General features: G+C 31.4%; 1 protein-coding gene across 5 annotated transcripts in view; it reads left to right on the plus strand.

Annotated features, from left to right (window-relative positions):
* The first annotated feature begins 7,052 nt into the window (after positions 1–7,052).
* LOC143246536 (protein phosphatase 3 catalytic subunit alpha-like) overlaps positions 7,053–18,832 on the plus strand; it is a 41,017-nt gene continuing 29,237 nt past the window's right edge. The window contains exons 1-6 of one of the 5 annotated variants that reach the window (XM_076493404.1): positions 7,053–7,067; positions 10,078–10,281; positions 11,583–11,707; positions 12,252–12,363; positions 14,908–15,053; positions 16,646–16,785. In XM_076493404.1, coding sequence (XP_076349519.1) covers positions 10,254–10,281; positions 11,583–11,707; positions 12,252–12,363; positions 14,908–15,053; positions 16,646–16,785 — 551 coding nt within the window. In that variant the 5' untranslated portion in view covers positions 7,053–7,067; positions 10,078–10,253. Of the gene's footprint in view, positions 7,068–7,095; positions 7,409–7,730; positions 7,748–10,077; positions 10,282–11,582; positions 11,708–12,251; positions 12,364–14,907; positions 15,054–16,645; positions 16,786–18,832 lie in introns of those variants that run through there. The other 4 variants (XM_076493401.1, XM_076493402.1, XM_076493399.1 and 1 more) reach the window with 4 other exon arrangements.

The raw sequence follows: 18,832 nt of genomic DNA on the forward strand, positions 1-18,832 counted from the left end.
CCCACTAGTATCAAAGCAGTTTGTCTGCGGACTTAAATACCAGAAACCGGGTTTTGATACCCTTAGTGGGCAGAGCACAGATAGCCCATACCGTAGTTTCGTGTTTAACTTTAAACAAAGAAAGAAAGACGAGCATAATAAATTTTCCATTTTTGGCCCTTAAAATGCTCAAATTATTGTTTATTTCTGTAGGATATGGAATGATATTCAGTACTGTAGGCACATCCTAAGGCTGAAGTGGTTACCCAAGTTAGCTATTATTTTGTGTATTACGCATTTCTGAAACTATTCTTAGGTGATCTAACTTCTTGTTTCGTCAGTTGTGCTGGCCTATTTATGTAGCAGGACTTTAACCCTACTGATCTACTGTACGCCCATCAGTCATGTGAATATAAGCGAGAAGCAGTCGTATGTATAGAGTTTATCTTGGTTTAAAAATCTTGATCATGAAAGGAACGATATGAGCAGTTAAGACGACTGTTTTGAAATCTCACTTTCTACAAAGAATGAAGACAAGTAATTAATTTCAATATTTTCAGAATAGCTTACCAGAATTTAGTTTGTTTTTTTGATTGGCTGATACATTTTATACTTTGCCTATGTCAATAAAATATGAATTATCCATGATGCTAATTCAAGAGCAATGGAAGTATTTGTTAACTATTATGTAAAATAAAATCAGAATGGTTTTTGTATATTATGCACTTGCTGCCATCTACAGAGAGATTGATTGAACAATTACAATAACAGTGCTTGGCCAATAACAAAGATCAGACCCAGCATGGTCAGGTGGATTAACGCGTTCGACTCGTAATCCAAGGGTGGCGGGTTCGAATCCCCGTCGCACCAAACATACTCCTCCTTTCAGCCGTGGGTACGATATAATGTGACGGTCAATCCAACTATTAGCTGGTAAAAGAGTATCCCAAGAGTTGCCAATAGATGGTGATGACGAGCTGCCTTCCCATTAGTATTACACTGCTAAATTAGGGACGGCTAGCGCAGATAGCTGCCTTCCCTTTAGTATTACACTGCTAAATTAGGGACGGCTAGCGCATATAACCCTCACGTAGCTTTGCGCGAAATTCAAAAACAAACAAACACCCAAAGATCATGCGTTACTTGTTTCATCTCTAATTACAAGAAAGTAATTATTAATGTCAAAGATTATGTCATTATATTTTTTACTAAATGAAAGAAATGAAATCGTGTTTTCTAGGAGCGTCACTATATGTTTGATTATTTATTTATTTGTGTACATTGCACTTGAGTATACAAAAGTTTTCACTTGAACCTTGCTAATAAAAGCAGTTTGGGTTTAAGATTAGCAATACTTTTAATCCTAAAAACAGAGGTATATTTCAAAGTGTCCTTCAGATTTATTTCAGTTTCTTGTTTGATAATTCTCAGTTGTTGTTTTTTAAAGAAGGTAATCACATTTTTCAGATGTTCCCTTTCTCTCTCTTCCTATCAAAAGTATTCGAAAATTTATAATCATAATCTGCGATTGGCCATATAATGGGCGCTTGGATATTTCATATCCAGTGGTCTACGTCATTTTGGATTTCTGTTCGACATGGCTTTGAAATTGCTGAGGTCATCGGAATGTTTTCCGTTTTAAATTCACCATTTTGAATTCACTTCTCTCATAATTGTTAACATTAGAATGCCAAAAAATAATCTTGAAATTACAGTCACCTCTAGCAACATGTGCGCGCAGTCACCTTATTAGCACCCATCGTCTGCTAGCCGAAAATCATCTGCTACACATTGTTGGCATAAGACATTATAATAGGCCTATTTTCTTCTTTTTTTGTTAAAAATATAACAGACTTAATATAAAGTCTTATGAGAATAAATTGATTATAATTATGTTTTCTCAGGTTCTAAAAGGCGTTCACAATATAAAAGTTGTTATATATATCAGTTTGCCTTCATTTCAAGCGGGGATAGTTCTTTCAAGATTTAACTTTGAAGTTATACGTCGCTGAGCTAGTTGGCGTACTTCATATCTGTGAGAAGCGAATTGTTTTTTACTGCTCGTAATGTTTATCACGAATTTCTTTAGTTCTGTGATTTCGATGTAGCTATTTTATTTTTTTAGCTGGCCTTGCCCTAATTAATTAGCTAGTTCATTGTAAACTGGGCCATCCAATAGGCCTAAATGAATATTTTTAGCACTTCCTTCATAATAAAATATCATTAATTTTGAGTATAGGTGTGAGCCCTAACGACTTGCCCTGAAAAAAGAAAAAAAGGAAATAAGAAATCCCAATATCACTGCGAGGTAAGGAAAGAAAATGATATTTTATTAAAATAGATATCAGTAATAACTATATGTGATACTTAAACGTAAATATAAAACACAAACTATCATTAAATTCTTAACTTTATCTAGGAGAATAAATTAATATCATCATATCTCCATATTCTTCAAATCCTATCTAAAATAAGTATGGTTTATTATTGTGACTAAAAAACATTTAACATAGCATAATGTTTAAGGACAACAAGGGACCTGTTGGTCCATCTCGGCTGCCCTGTTCTCAAAATTAAACTAAAACTATAAAATAAATGAATAAAATAAAATAAAAATCAGCCGTTATCACTCTTATAATTATTAAGCTTTATTTCAAACTTACTTAAATTTACTACTTTCACGGTGTCCAAAAGCTATTCATTCAAGAGGCCAATCACCCTGTTAGAAAAATAAAACTATTTTATCTGAAAATAACTCCTACATCGACAAAATTTATACATGTGTCTCCTAATCCTACTATTATCGCTGTTAATTATGGAAAAAAAAAGATTCATCCACACTATGAATTCCCTTTGCAAACTTAAATATCTCAATCACATTCACTCTAACTCTTCTTTTTCTAAGAGAAAACAATTTGGGAAATTTCCATTTTTCCTGATATGATAACCCCTCCATTCCAGGCACCATTTTAGTAACCCTTTTCTGAACCTTTTCCAACATTTTAATATTTTTCCTGAGGTAAAGATCTCAGGGCTGAACACGGTACTCCAGTGATCTATACAATAAAATTATAGTGTGTTTAGATCTGTATTCAACATTTCTGAAGATACAACCTAAAATCGTATTTGCCCTGCCAGTAGCAACAGCTTGGACGGCTTAAGAGACTGAGCAACCATTATTCCAAGGTTCCTATCTTTTATGACTAGGTTAAGGTTATTCCCATCCAAACTGTGCTTATACAGTAAAATCTGTTTAAGCCGGAAAATGCATAGGGGAACCTGTACAAGCCGGAAATATCAAAATTTTGCAGCATTATCTTAAGATTTATCTGCGGAACCTGCGTAACACAGACGGAAAACTATCTTTCATTTACCTCATCTATCAACAAGTAGGATTAGAACCTGAGTAAGGCGGAAAAAATATTTTTGGTTAAATATTAATTTCTTATTTAAGTAATATTTTTTAAATATTAAAAAAATCTTCTTTAATTAATAACTTGTTTAAATATTAATAAATTATCGGACATTTTGTTACGGTGAATATTGGTTAAATATAATCTTTTTTTTCTGCCGTCATTATTCCGGAGGTCGCTATTTGAAAGAAGAATTGAATGTACTTTTGGTCGCATTTGTTGATGGAAAACTAGAGAAACCATGGGTAATAGGTAAAAGTGAAAATTCGCGCTGTTTCAAAAATTTAAGCAAGAATCAACTTCCTGTGGAATGGAAAGCGAATAATAAAGTGTGAATGCCAAGTGCTATATTCAAGGAATTTTTAAACAAATTAAACAAAAGAATGGAACAATAAAATAGGAATATTCTACTTTTCATAGATAATACAACTTGTCACACAAAAGTTTAGCTTTCAAATGTTTGTTTAGTCTTTCTACCTCCATGTACAACATCAGTTCTACAGCCACTAGATAATGGAATTATACAGTGTATAAAACTGAAATACAGAAAACTAATGCTTCAGCGCATTATTGTAAACATGGACGACTGTAAGAGAGCATCTGAAATGACCATGAAAATTGACGTGTTAGACACAATTTCATTTTTAAGTCATTTAATCAAATGCTTAATAAAGTGCTTTCGAAACTGTGGATTTATTCTTGATAATGGCGGAGATTGTTGAGAAGTTGTTTGTTACGACGATTCTAGTGAAATCCAAACTCTGATTGAGAAGATTGATGCAGATGATTCTGTGAACGTTGACAAGAATGTTTTAACAGAAACTGATGAAATTGATTTAAAATCTATAATAGAATCGCAAGATGGTAACAGTGTGAGAGATTCAGAAGATGAACAAAATGGAAAAGATAGTGAGGAAACAGAAATTCCTACTTCATCACAAGTGTTAAGTTAATAAACTCTATCAAATTGTATTCAAAAATGAAGGGGAAAATGAACTTCATGAATAGGCCGTAGAATTGGCGTTCTCTTTTAAACACATGAGAAAGCCCATTAAAAAAAAAAAAACACACGAAAAAGTTGAAATTGGACACTTTCTTCAAATGAATTTGATTAAGATTTCGTGTACTTATGTGTATTTTGAATGTATATTTTTGTTCTTATTCTAATAAATATGGCATAAACAGTAATATAACTTTATCCACAAACGTCTTACTTCCCTCGAATCAAGCAAATATAACGCTCCGCTCAAAAATTACATATAATTAAGGAAGTGCATGTTTACTGTCTAAGCCGGACGTTTTATTCGGTCCTGTAATCCGCGGGTTCGCGCCCGCGTCGCGCCAAACATGCTCGCCCTCCCAGCCGTGGGGGCGTTATAATGTTACGGTCAATCCCACTATTCGTTGGTAAAAGAGTAGCCCAAGAGTTGGCGGTGGGTGGTGATGACTAGCTGCCTTCCCTCTAGTCTTACACTGCTAAATTAGGGACGGCTAGCACAGATAGCCCTCGAGTAGCTTTGTGCGAAATTCCAAAAACAAACAAACAAACAAACAAACAATTTATTCGGTCCAGTGCGATTCCGCCTCAGACAGGTTTTACTGTAATACAAATTTTGTCAACCTCCACGCTATATCTTGCATTTATTATAATCAATATCCATCTTCCATTTAGAATTCACCACGATGAAGACAAACTTCTTGTTCAACAACCACAACTATATACAAACAAATGGCCTAAGCATGGACAAACCAGTATCACCAGTTCTCGCCAATATTTTTGTGACACAAGTTGAAACACAAGCAATTAATACAGCATTACATCCACCACTATACTGGTACAGATATGTAGACGACACGATTGCGGCATTCACATCTACAGAACACACACTTAATTTTTTCAGTCACATTAACGCTATACATCCCAACATCAACTTTACATGTGAACAAGAAGAAAGCAATCAAATATCATTTCTTAACCTCAAAATTACAAGAAACGATACACAATTTAAAACAGAAATCCACCGAAAAATCACCCATACTGGACTATACATTCCTTGGGACTCAGCACATGAAACAAAACAAAAACTCAACATACTAAGAAACCAAATAAACAAAGCCATAAAACTATGCTCACCAGATAAAATTAACGATGAATTAGACAAAATAAAACAATACTTCATCAACATCAATAAGTTTCCTCCACAAACCGTAGAAAACATTATACGCACACACCTAGACATAAAGCAAAATCAACCAACAAAAGTAAATATATCTCACGAATCAAAAAATCAAGAAACCATATAATGCTGCATATCATATATTCACGACATCAGCAGAAAAATAACCAACACTTGGCAAAAACTAGTAACAAAATATGACATTCCAGTTAATACCAAATTTTTTCAAAAACCAGACACAAACCTGAGGTCTATACTATGTAGAAACTACAATGACAAACATCAAACCAACATTATTTATAAAATACAATGTGATAACTGCCACGACTTCTATATTGGAGGAACAAGTAGAAAAATGGAAACCAGATTGAAAGAACATAAAAAGTCACCTTCACACGTTTTCGAACACTACAAGTCAAATAAACACAACATAACCATAGAAAACACTCAAATACTAAATAAAGAAACAAACATAAACAAACGCAAAATTAAAGAAGCCTTACTTATACAACAACTTAAGCCTAAAATAAACCAATACAAAGGAACACCTTTGTATCTATATTAAAAAATAGTATAATAAATAATAATAATAAAATAAATAATATAAAATTATATATTCAAACATCTAAGCCCGCCCTCTACATTCCGACACTTAGTTATACAACCCCTTTTAAACATATGGTCAGCTTCCGGTCAGTTACCTCTCTCTTTCTTTGTGAACTTGACGATGACCGAAGAAGGTCGAAACGATGTTCACTCCTCTACGTAAAAAATTTTCTCAACCCAAACGAGCCGTTTTTACATATATGTTCATCTGCCATTTATTTTATCAACTCATCAAAAATGTTTTGTTTTTTTTGTAAAGGAACATCACTCAAGACTTTAATATTATCTGGAAATTTAAGTACTTCCTTGATCATACATCCATCTATGTCATTGGTGGTTAGAGCGTTTGACTCGTAATCTGAGTGTCGCAGGTTTGAATCCACGTCATACCAAACATGTTCGCCTTTTCACCTGTGGGGACGTTATAATGTAAGGGTCAAACGCACCATTCGTTGGCGGTGGGTAGTGATGACTAGTTGCCTTCTTTCTAGTCTTACACTACTTAATTAGGGACGGCTAGCGCAGATAGCCCTCGTGTAGCTTTGCACGAAATTGAAACAAACAAATCAGTCTTATGTCTTTGATGTAAAGTATAAAGAGCAAAAGCCCTAAGATTGAGCTACGAGATACCTCATTTGTGATATTAACCCAGTTTGAACCACTCACTATTCATAGAAATGATCGTTTGTTGTTACGCGCAAAGCTCCACAATGGACTATCTGTGTTCTGCATGTTATGGGTATCGAAACCGATTTTTAGCATTATGTGTTTTCAGCCTTTTCCTCCAACCCACCACCGGGAGGCTAAGTGTCTGTAAGAAGCGACTTAAGACTGTAAAGATTTATAGAATGAAAAATTGTAAATTCATGTGTTTTAATCGGTGAATAATTATGTATGTATCACAGAATGGATATTTTGAAAACTTTCTTTACCAAATTAGTAAAGTTTGGCTTCACGGAATTAAAGGCGAGGGCTTAAGAGTGAAGTCACAATATTTGTAATTGGGTTGACTACAATGCGCTCAAAGCAATGCGCAATGATGAGGGACCTCTGGTATTTGTTTACGCCATTTGTGCTACACTATCATTAAAATGGTTATGGAATTGGTATAACTTATAATGTATAGTTGATAATTATAATATTTTCTTTGTAGTAGTTTCTAGAAGGGAAGTAATAAAGTAAAAATGTCTGGAAAGAATTCTAATTCCTCTTCAACAGAGCGAGTCGTCAAAAGTAAGTCGCAACTACGAGTAACTTGCGCGAAACGATCAGTCGTAAGGCGTAAGATTGATTGAATGCAACACTTATTATTTTATGTACAGTGACACTCCCTATGTATTTAATTACTCTGTAAATTAAATATATATTATTTAGTTCATGGTTGTTTAAATTTTTAAATGTATACCCAAGGATTAACTGTTTATTTAGAAATATAAGTTTTAGCATTTAATTTAAACTCGTAAGTTGCAAAGGGACTGGTAAAACTGAAGACCTGATAATCACTGTGTTAAGTTGGAGTGTGTGCCAGAATGTATGCTTTAAGTTATAGAATTTAAAGTGAAACTCAAATAGGTAAAATTATACTTATAGAACATAATCTTTCTACAGTTGTATACTTAGAATTGCTGTATCAGTTTGTATTTAAGTACAACAAATTAAGGTTGTAAACTTCTTATGCAAGTGTTACATTGCAGACTGAAATTAGGGTTGCTGGTTTTAAGTTAATTCTTTTGTAGAATTTGAACATAGAATAGAATTAGATGCGTGATTGAATGATTGAGACCTTGTACTTTGTAAATCTAGGATTACTCATTATTTTAAGACAAAATTCAAAGAAAGGTGACAGGACAAGGCAAGACTTGTATGCATGAGCTTGTATAGTATTTCTGTAGTTTTGCTTTATTGTTAATTGTTAGTGATTAATATTTGAAGTTTGTTTTTGTACTTGATGTGAAATGTGAAGCATCATCAGAAATGTGTTCATTTTATATTATCTTCTGTTTGATAAAGTTTTATTTTGTCCATTCTGTTTCCACTGGTGGTCATGTTGTATTGACCTAATAAGTTGGCATGTGTTCTTTACTGTTTTAACTAACATAGATATTTCTTTTCTGCCCTTATGTTATTGTTACATGCATCATAATTGTAACTTGTGTGTACATGTGCATGCAATTTTTAAATTTAATTTGTTGTGACTTGGTATATTTTTTGTTACTTATTTGTAAACAGGTCACAAAACATTTTTTTTATTATTGAAGAACAAGTCTGCATCTAGAACTATGAAACTTAAGCTTCTTTCTCTTAATATTCAAAACCTTTGTTGTCAGCCTATAATTCTACCACTTGTAATGAGCTGGATGGTGTAGAATTATCTGCCATTATCTAGCAGCTCATTTAGTATAGTATTGACCTTATTATGTGTCAAAATTCATCTATATCAACTTTATAATCATTCAGTTAGAATGTATTTATAAAGACTTGTTGTCCAAACATATAACAGTTCAAAAAATCTGAGTCCAGTCTCTACCAATTTTTTCTTTAAATAAAAACATTAAAATTCTCCTTACTCTTAGATCCTAAATATATGTAAGGTATTGTTTTCTGCCCTATTTCTAAGATTTTTATATTCTTGGTTGGGAGAAAACCAGAACTACACATTGTTTGATGCCACATTAGTTTTATTAAAGGTTATAAACAATAACCTTCCTTGTCTTAAATGTATATCTCATAGAAATAGTACCAAGAACTATACTTCCTTATTTTTTTCTCATAACTAAGAATCTAGAATAGGAATTTTAAGTTTTAATGAATAGCCACAATTAACACTTTGCATTTTTTACCATAACATCAGTGCTCTTCTGGTACAAGAAATTTCTATACCACACTCATGTTATTTTAAAGATTTATCTAATGTTATGTAAATTGTTGGCATGAAAACAATACAAAATGTCAGGCGGTACTTGTAGTTAGAAAGCTCTGAGAGTGTATGTATGCTTTTGAATCATAATATTACCGTACAAGAACACAAGTGAAAGTCTTGGACTTCATGACATCATAAATTCATAACACAGTTAGTATTCTCAATAATATTAATATATGTAATGATCAGTGATGTATAATTTTGAAGTGATTTGTATCTCAATTGGGCACAGCAATCTCCTGAAAAGGCAGTTGACAACAGTTAAGAGAGTTTTAATGTTACTAGGGTTGAGTTAGTTATGTACCATACTCTAGCCTTTAGGAGGCTTTTGCTTGTATCTAGCTGAAAAACATGCTTTTAATGACCCATAGCTGAAGCAACCAGGTTAACAGTGGATTATCTTTAACCATAACATAAAGCAGAATGCTACAAACTTTATCATTCTCAGTAATATGTGACTACGTACATTAAATTTAATCTTTTTTGTATATTTATTCCTGTCAGAGCAATGTCAGTCTCACATCATTTAACAATGTAATACAAAATTAAGTACCTTCTGATGAAAAGTTTTGATTTGTTTGCATGTTTTCTGTAAATTCAGAATATATTAAACATTAAAATATGCTTCAAATTACAAACCATTTTGATGGTTATGTGATGGTTACATTTCAGCATCAAGAAATTAAATAATTTAAAAAATAATAACAAAATACATCATTAATTAATTAATTATTTTCAGCTTGTTTTATTCCAATAGCAGTGGATATAAGGCTTGTATAGTTAACTGTTACTGTTTTTTTGTGTTTTATTGTATGTGGTATTAACATTGATCAACTAGTGATTTTGTTGTGATACTAATTGATCTAATTGATGATTATACGTAATAGATTACTTATGTTAATCATACAGCTTTTAGTGCCTTTATTAGCTTGACATATCTGCTTTGAGAACATTGTACTATGTGTCTTTTTAATTATTTCAGGTGTGTCATTTCCACCTAGTCATAAACTTTTAATCAGTGAAGTCTTCGATTCTCAGACTAACAAACCTAGAATAGAAGTTTTAAAGCAACATTTTACTCTAGAAGGAAGAATAGAAGATGCCGCAGCATTGCGTATTATTAATGAAGGTGCTGCTTTGTTAAGGCAGGAACGTACTATGATTGACATTGAAGCTCCTGTGACAGGTGAGTGTCATATGACAAAAACAGTTATGTACATCAAGTACATTATTTTAATAATTTCAAGAAGCTAAATGATCTTCATTATAGAAGAATAGTTCTTGATGGATATACCAGTGAGATTGTTAAAAACACAAATCTTTCTCACTGGCAATGGCTACCAGCGGATGCTACATCTGCACTGTGCAACCACTATTCATGTTAACATACCTATTAATTTGGATGGTGTTATAGAACAGCTGAATGAATACGTCCAGTATTTAGCTTCGCTGCATGGTGTCAAACAGCATCTGTTTGTTATGCCAGTCAGTGTAGTGGGAACTCTGTGATGTACAACTGACTAATAAAAAATTGGTATATAATTTCTTTTAAACATACTTTAACTGTGTTGTTGTGGACATTAGAATATTTTGTTTCAAACAAATACTCTAAGCATACAGTGCTGATTGTTTTATTTTTTATCATATGGTAGTACCATGAAGTAATTATTTAATGCAGTATTTACTATAATATGTATTAAAATCATTTAAACAAAAATCAGGTTGCATAAGTTGATTTTCATTTGAATTTCTTTAGGACTAATTCAGGACCAAAACAAAGCCCCTAACATAAATTCTCAGCTTAACATGTGTTAAAAGTCTCTCCTAAGTTAATAGAAATCTTTATAATGATTTTTTGATGAAGGGTGATGAAAAGAAAGTAAACTGAGCAATTTGTAGACTGTATTTGTGAAAATACTTCTCTGTTTTTTCATCTGTTCTAATGTGATGTGCTTTTAAAAATAATGTAATTAACAAATCTACAATAAAATACTTCTCAGTAAAGTACTGTATATCATTTAGAAATCTTAAACTAGAACTCTTTCTCTTCAGTTGAAAATGTTTTCTATTAGCTTTCTACTTGTATGTTAGTCTTTCATGACTGTTGTTATACTTTAGACTTTAATGTGTAGAGGCAGTAAATTTAACTGAGTTCAACACTAACACTTTATAACATAATGTTTAGGGACAACATGTGACCTACTGGTCCATCTCAGCTGTCCCATCTTCTAAATTAAGCTAAAACTATTATTATAAAAAAATCTTAAAGCCAGCCTTATGATTCACATATTTATAAAGCCTTCAGTGAACTTGGGTTTGACCTTGCTGTCTTTATTTGATACCATCAAAATGCAGTGATTACAACTTATAATATGTAAATAGAATTACCCAGTTAGTAGCATTTTTTTGATCTGACATGTCAATAACCAGAGCATAAAAATTTTTTTTATATTGACAGTTTTGTTTCTTACTGTTGTACACTTACAGTTTGTGGTGATGTCCATGGTCAGTTTTACGACCTAATGAAACTGTTTGATGTTGGAGGACCACCTGCTACAACAAGATACTTATTTCTGGGAGACTATGTAGATAGAGGATACTTTAGTATTGAAGTAAGTAAAGGCTGGTTAAAGATACATTTACATATTTATAATACTTACTAAAAATTGATATCTGCTCAAAGTGTACATGCTTGTTATATAACAGCTTAAGTTCTTGAAATTATTTTTTTTGTGTTTAAAATAGTTATGTTATTGGTCAAATCCATATTCTGTTTCAACTGTGATAATTGAAATTATAAAAACAAAAGCATAATTTGAGTAGTATTCTTTTTATCTTAAATATATTGTGGGTGGGTTGTTTTTCTTCATGATCATACTTGAGAAAAAAACACTTTTCTAAGCACATAAGATTTGACTTTCATTTGAACTTACTGTAAGGGCATTGTAGCAAGCACAATAACTTATAAGTTATAGGCCTACCCATTTGTATTTCCACATTCCTTTGTTATTGCACCATTAGATAAGCCGTTCAGATTTATATAGAGAAGTCAGATAAATCCTTAAGGGATTTTTCTATAATTTTGCATTTTGTTTAGTATAAGCTGGATTTTTTTACACAGTGAGTTTGAATGCTATTTGTGTTAATCCATTTCAGTGTGTTCTTTACTTATGGGCACTCAAGATATGCTTTTCCAAAACGTTATTCCTATTACGTGGAAATCATGAATGCAGGCATCTAACTGAGTATTTCACCTTTAAGACTGAATGTAAGTATCAAGGAAGACTGAAATAATAAAGAATTCATTTATTTTTATGTACTTATTCGGTTTAATAAATTCAAGAAGGCTTATTATGTTTAACTCTAAACAACCTTGAAAGTAAAATACCTTTTCTAATTTATTAAAATAAATGTATATTAGCTAATACTTAATATACTTGATATATTAGTAAAATGTAAGAATGTTTCTTCAATTTTTTGTGATCATTTTTTTTCTAGAATTATTCTTTTATTTGCATTTTGGACAGTATATACAAATGTCACATTTTTCGGCGGTGAGTCTGAATTGACCTTTTTATGATATTCATTGTGTGGTTCTTTGAATTATTCTTTTATCTCTACAGCTGATTTGTCTCTTGTCCCATTTTGGTAATAGTAGTAGCTCACATTTTAAATTTAAGTTTCATATTTCATTTTTTGTTTGTTTAATAAATTTTGGAATAGATGACAGATTTCATTAAAACTTGAAATTTTTCTTTTGGTTCATCTAATGTCATGTGGAGATGCCCCTTGAGGTCAGCCTGCATAGTTTTAAGTGTTGTCATCTTTGACCTCAGGCACTTTTCAACATTCATAATAGTTGTGTATAAAAAAATTCTTGTGCAGTTTCTAATTTTCCTAAGAAAATTCACCATATTTTTAAGATATTATTAAATAAGTGAATGTATAGGAAAAGTGCATATTGAAAAGGAAGGCTATCATTATTTTTTACAATTTGTGCCTCTCAGAAAAGTGTTTTTCAGTTGTTGTCTCTTTTGAATAACACTGTAATATTTAAATTTATTTTACAGTTTGAAACAACTTTATCAAATTATATACCTTAGAAACTATCCTATGATACTTTCTAAGGGAAGAGGAAATGCTTACTTTTCTTCTTTTTTTTAACCAGACATTTCTTTCCAAAGTTTAATTTTTGTTGTTATTATTAATGCATGATGACCATTTGTTGTAGGCATCTCCTTTTCAAGGACTACAGTGAATGTAGTGAAATATTTTTGGAAAATAATTTGGAAGTTGATATGTATTTAAAGAAGATAACGATTACCAGAGTGTACTTGTGCAGGTGTGTATGTGTGAGTTTGCACAGCTGTATGGGTTTGAACCTGTTGGGTAGATTTCTGTGTGAGAACTTACACAGCTGTGTGTTTGAAAATCTGATGGATGGATGTGGGCTAAAATTCCCCCACAACATGCATTCTAGCTATACCTAAAGGTACAGTCAAAATTATGCTGTCTTGAAATGTATGTTAAAAAGTGAAAAACAAAATCTAAAAGTAAATGTCACGGTCTACTGTGGTTTTAAAAATAGCATCTGTTCTCTGTCTGCCTTCATCAACTTGACTAGCTTTTCCTTCTATGTAAAATGTTCTCTGGTGGAACAGGATTTTATAGATTTAGATACGATACTTTTTTTTTTTTCACTAAAAATTGTATTTGTATCGTCTACTGGAAATTGGTATTTGTTGTTTATTACCTATAGAACATTTGAAAACATGAACAACAGTGACATGTTAGATTTTTTTTTTTTCCCTTCTTACAGTTTTTATGTCAGTTTAGCAGTCTGAATATTCATGGACTCAGATCATCTATTGTGCTGTAAGACCATATAGAAGTCCTTTCCACGCAAATTTCGCTACTGCTATTTAGTTGGTAAAAGATGTAAATGTAATATTGGCTTAATTATGTGAAAGTGATTTTGAAATAAACAGGATCAAGCTTAATTATATGAAAGTAATTTTGAAATAAACAGGATCACACACTATTGGATCTTGTAGCTATTTACAGGTTCAATAAATCTTTCGAGTTGGCATCTGTGCAGTTTGACATTTTTTAATACTGAATACAGTTAGAAGTCGCATAAAATTAACAATAAAGAATAACCCAGTGCAGTTTAATTATTTGTATTACATTTGATTATGGAAACGTAATTCTGAGTGAAGTACGTCTGAAAAATAAATGGTTTAGATAATTAATACTTGAAATCATTAGTACTTTGTATAATTATAGAACTGAGGAAAACAAAGACATTTGTATACTTCACAAGTTCATCCCCCCATACTAAATTTTAGAAATATATAAGAGTTTAGAAATTATCCAGACAAAGTTCTCGGTGATCAGGTCAATTTTAGCTCCTTCCTACTTTTCATTCCATTTACCTCAAGGTGAATATCAGGGTTTTTAACTGAATTGTTTTTGTTGTTGTTAAACATGTTTGTACCTGTGTGCAAGCTGTATTTGATAATACCTGTCTGGATGAAATTGTGACATATTTGTGAAATGTACAATTTTCTCTCTCTGTTAGCTGATATGTGGGGCACTGAGTGAATGCAGTATAAATTATGTGTGTAAATATTATGATTTTCTGGAATAAAAAATTATTAATATTTACAAGAATTCATTCAAATCAATATTAATGAAGCATTCTCACCAGAAAGACAAGTCCTTATGATGGTGATATCTTATTAGGTTCCTTTAAGGTGCATATAATACTTTCATATTTAAAAAAAACAACACGAACTGCATATATTTTCAGGCAAAATAAAATATTCGGAGCGAGTGTATGATGCTTGTATGGAAGCCTTCGACTGTCTTCCACTGGCAGCTTTAATGAATCAGCAATTCCTGTGTGTTCATGGAGGTTTATCACCTGAGATACATACACTAGAAGATATTAAAAAAGTAAGAAATATAAAACATTAGCATCTTAAGTGCACACATTTGACAATAGTTGTAAGTTATTTGTCTAGCTCTTCTGTTTTCAATGAAACCTGAAGTATTCAAACATTTTTCTAAAACAAATTTAACACCTGCTGTTCCATGACTTATTTAGAATTGTTAACAAAATCTTGAGCTATATACATTTTTTTTTATACAAAATACATTTAGAAAATTAATTAGTTGGTATCCTTTTAATGGTGTGTTTTATATTTTGTTATTTCAAGAAGGCTTTTTTCTTTTCTTTTTTTTTTTGTTGTTGTGTGTTATACACTATTATACACAAATGCTCCAACCTATCCAATCCTAGGATTAGCAGCTGTTTAAAAAAGATTGGATTCTTAGTAAATGGTTAATGATCTAAAAAGGTTTTTATTCTTTCATTCACTCATGAGTGCATTTTACAGTTTCAACTTGAATGTTGACTTTACTATAATTGAAAATGGTAATTTGTAATAGTTTGTAATAAATATATTCAGTGATTCCACCATCAAACACCAACTGAAAAAAATGACATAAGCTTGGAAATCGTATCAAATATTTTTGAAATATTTAATCATTTTTAACTGTCCTATAATGAAATTTAGTTTTGTGTAAGTAGAAACATCATTTAACGTACTTATAGATGGCTTAAACGCAAGTTTGATAATACCTGAAAGTTCGTGTGTGTGCGAATTAATCATTCCAGTGTGCAACTAATCTGAAACTACATAATTGCGGGGGGGAAAATCTGACAGGTAAAAAATCCACTAATATCCTTTTTTTTTTCTTGATTCTTTTATGTTTAAGCCTTTTTTTCAGTTCTCAGTAGAGAGATTATTCAAAATAAGGAAGATATTTTGTGGGAGTGACTTTTCACCTTCTTTTCCAAATTTTTTAGTTATATGGATATCTTATTTACCTTTATTCATTTGCAAAATGTGCAAGTCATTATTGGTTGATCTGATTATTTCCCACTAAATTAGTTTTACACAAGTTTATTGGACAACCTGCTGTTCCATGGCTTGTTTAGAATTGTTAACAAAATCTTGAGCTATATACATTTCTTTTATACAAAATACATTTAGTAAATTAATTAGTTGGTATCCTTTTAATGGTGTGTTTTATATTTTGTTATTTCAAGAACGTTTTTTTCTTTTTTTTGCTGTGTGTGACACACTATTACACACAATGTAGTGGTTTAGGTGTATCGCTTTTAGTTAGAAAATTTAGTTTTCTCATTAACCACATGAAAGACAGAAATTCTTTGCCTTTGTTCTTTATTGTGTTAAACGTATCATTTTGTCACAGGTTATTTAAATTGTTTAATAAAACGTATTTTATTGTATATGCATATCATTTGCTGTTTAGTGCAGGCAGGAGTAGCAGACATTTAATACATGTGCTACCTAATGGACATTAAAAGATGAAACACACACTTTAAGTAGATCTTAAAGTAGACATTTTTTTACATATCTTTGTAATCACATGTACATTAGCTCTGTATGCATTCATTTGAACAATGATAATTTTGTGCACCGCATTTTAATTTTTGTTTTCCTTTCTCATTACTTTAGCTGGATAGATTTAAGGAGCCTCCAGCATTTGGCCCTATGTGTGACTTACTGTGGTCAGATCCACTTGAAGAATTTGGTAGTGAGAAGAACATGGAACATTTTAGTCATAACACTGTTCGAGGTTGCTCATACTTTTACAGGTATTTTATTTTTCAGCTCTCTGTGCAAGTAGAATTTGGAAGTTATGAGGTTTAGTGTTGGAATTGTGAATGGTTTTAGGTGCAATTACATGTGTGTTACTTCAAGAAGATGTCTTTACAATACAGAAGAAAAACTGTTTATTGGATACTATTTATAGAAGCACTCCAGCCACATAGTGTAATGAGCTGGGATTAGGATTCTAATATTACTTTAGGAAATTGTTTGAATAACTATACATGAACAGCCTAAGATAAAAGTGTAGGAAAAATAAAAAGTTGTAAGTATTTGAGATTAAAATATATCATTAAAACATGTAACATACACTCACTATTACTCTTTGACAGAGTATCTCACATGTAGACACAGAAGATTCTTCTATGTCTGATAATTTTTCACACATTCATTTTTACCTGATCTCACAATTATATAACTATAAGCAACTTTCCATTTAATTTTTTTCATTTCAAGTGTGAAATGAATTTTTTTCATGTGCATCAGTATCAAAGCAATGTGTGCTACCTTTTTTTTTTTTTTTTAAGGGACAGTGGGGGGTGAGTATTTTTAGACCTTCAACCTTATTGGATCATCAGGCAAGAAATCTTCAATTAATGTACCATTTAATTTTTTTATTCAGTTTTAAGACTTTTATGCAAAAGTTATAATTTATGTAGTGCATTATTAAAAAGTACCTCTAGGGTTTATTAGTAATTGTTTAAGTATTATTCAAATTCTGTTTATTTGGTCTTGTTTTGTGTACTATTTGAACTCCAAAGAATTTTTTCTGTAGTGTAACTGTATTTCAGAAGTTTTCAGTGTTTCCTAAATATAGATGTTAAGTAGTTTTAGTGAAGAACACATGACATTGTTTAATTTCTAAATATAAAATATTATTCAAGAAGTGAGACATGTATGTTGGAAGAAACTAAATATTATTTAATATAATGATATATCAAAAAAGTATTAGGTCAATTGTTTAACAACATTTAAAACAGCTTCTATATCATGATTGCTCTTTAGTTTCCCAGTTTTACTGAAATCTAACCTGATAAATTACTCAGTTCAAAATGGTGTAAAATGTGCTGACAAAATGTTTAAAGTTAAAGGTAGTTTGACTGTGAGGTTGTTCTGCAGGTGTTCTGAATCTACAGTTAATCTCTATGCAAACAATTAATACCTCTTGCTTGTTTTAAATCACGTGAACCAAAACTTCTCTTAACAGTTAGTGATAGACTTAAAACAAACATGTAAAATGTTTTACAAAGTGGAAAAAACAAAATAAAATACAGCCATAATATATATATATATATATGCAAAACAAAAGGTCCTTTGTTTTTTTCACTTTGTAAAATATTTTACACGTTCTACCAGCTAGACATTTTCTTCTTTTAAGGAAATTTGTAGCTCACTGTTTTTATGCATGAGTTTGGTACTGTTAATTTTTTTTCATTGTTGTATTACCCTGTTACACTTCCTGCAACATATAGTGTGTAGGTAGGTACATATTGGACTCTGCTGTTATTCATTGTGTTATCTTATTTGTGTGAAACTTTCTTCTTTGTATAAACTACCTACATAAGTTAGCACCAATGAAGTGTATGTATTGAATAAATAGTTTTACTGTATATATAGATCTGAAGGTGTTATAACCCACCACTCATGCACGTGTCTGTCACCAACCTGTAGATAAAGCAGTAGTGATAGGCAGGCTTTCCCATGGGGACCGTTGCCATGGTTTCTCAGTTATTGATTTGGTGAAAAGTTTCCTTTTGTTTATTAATATTTGTGGTTTTCATTTCATGCTATCACAAACTTTATTTCTGTAATGTTTATTCATTGGAAATATTCTAAGTTTAGGAGAATATGTTTACTTATTTCAGTTTCTTTGTAGTTCATATTTTTATCCTTCATCTATAGGTGGATCTTTAACAGACACACTTATTTGATGATTCTTACAATATTCTGAGTATGAGACTAACATAAAAAGTCACTTTGGATTACAAATGAATTTACTTGAACATCTCTTTCCTCTGCATAGTGAACTGTTAA

Source organism: Tachypleus tridentatus, chromosome 3 (assembly GCF_004210375.1).
Source record: "Tachypleus tridentatus isolate NWPU-2018 chromosome 3, ASM421037v1, whole genome shotgun sequence".
Taxonomy (NCBI): domain Eukaryota; kingdom Metazoa; phylum Arthropoda; class Merostomata; order Xiphosura; family Limulidae; genus Tachypleus; species Tachypleus tridentatus.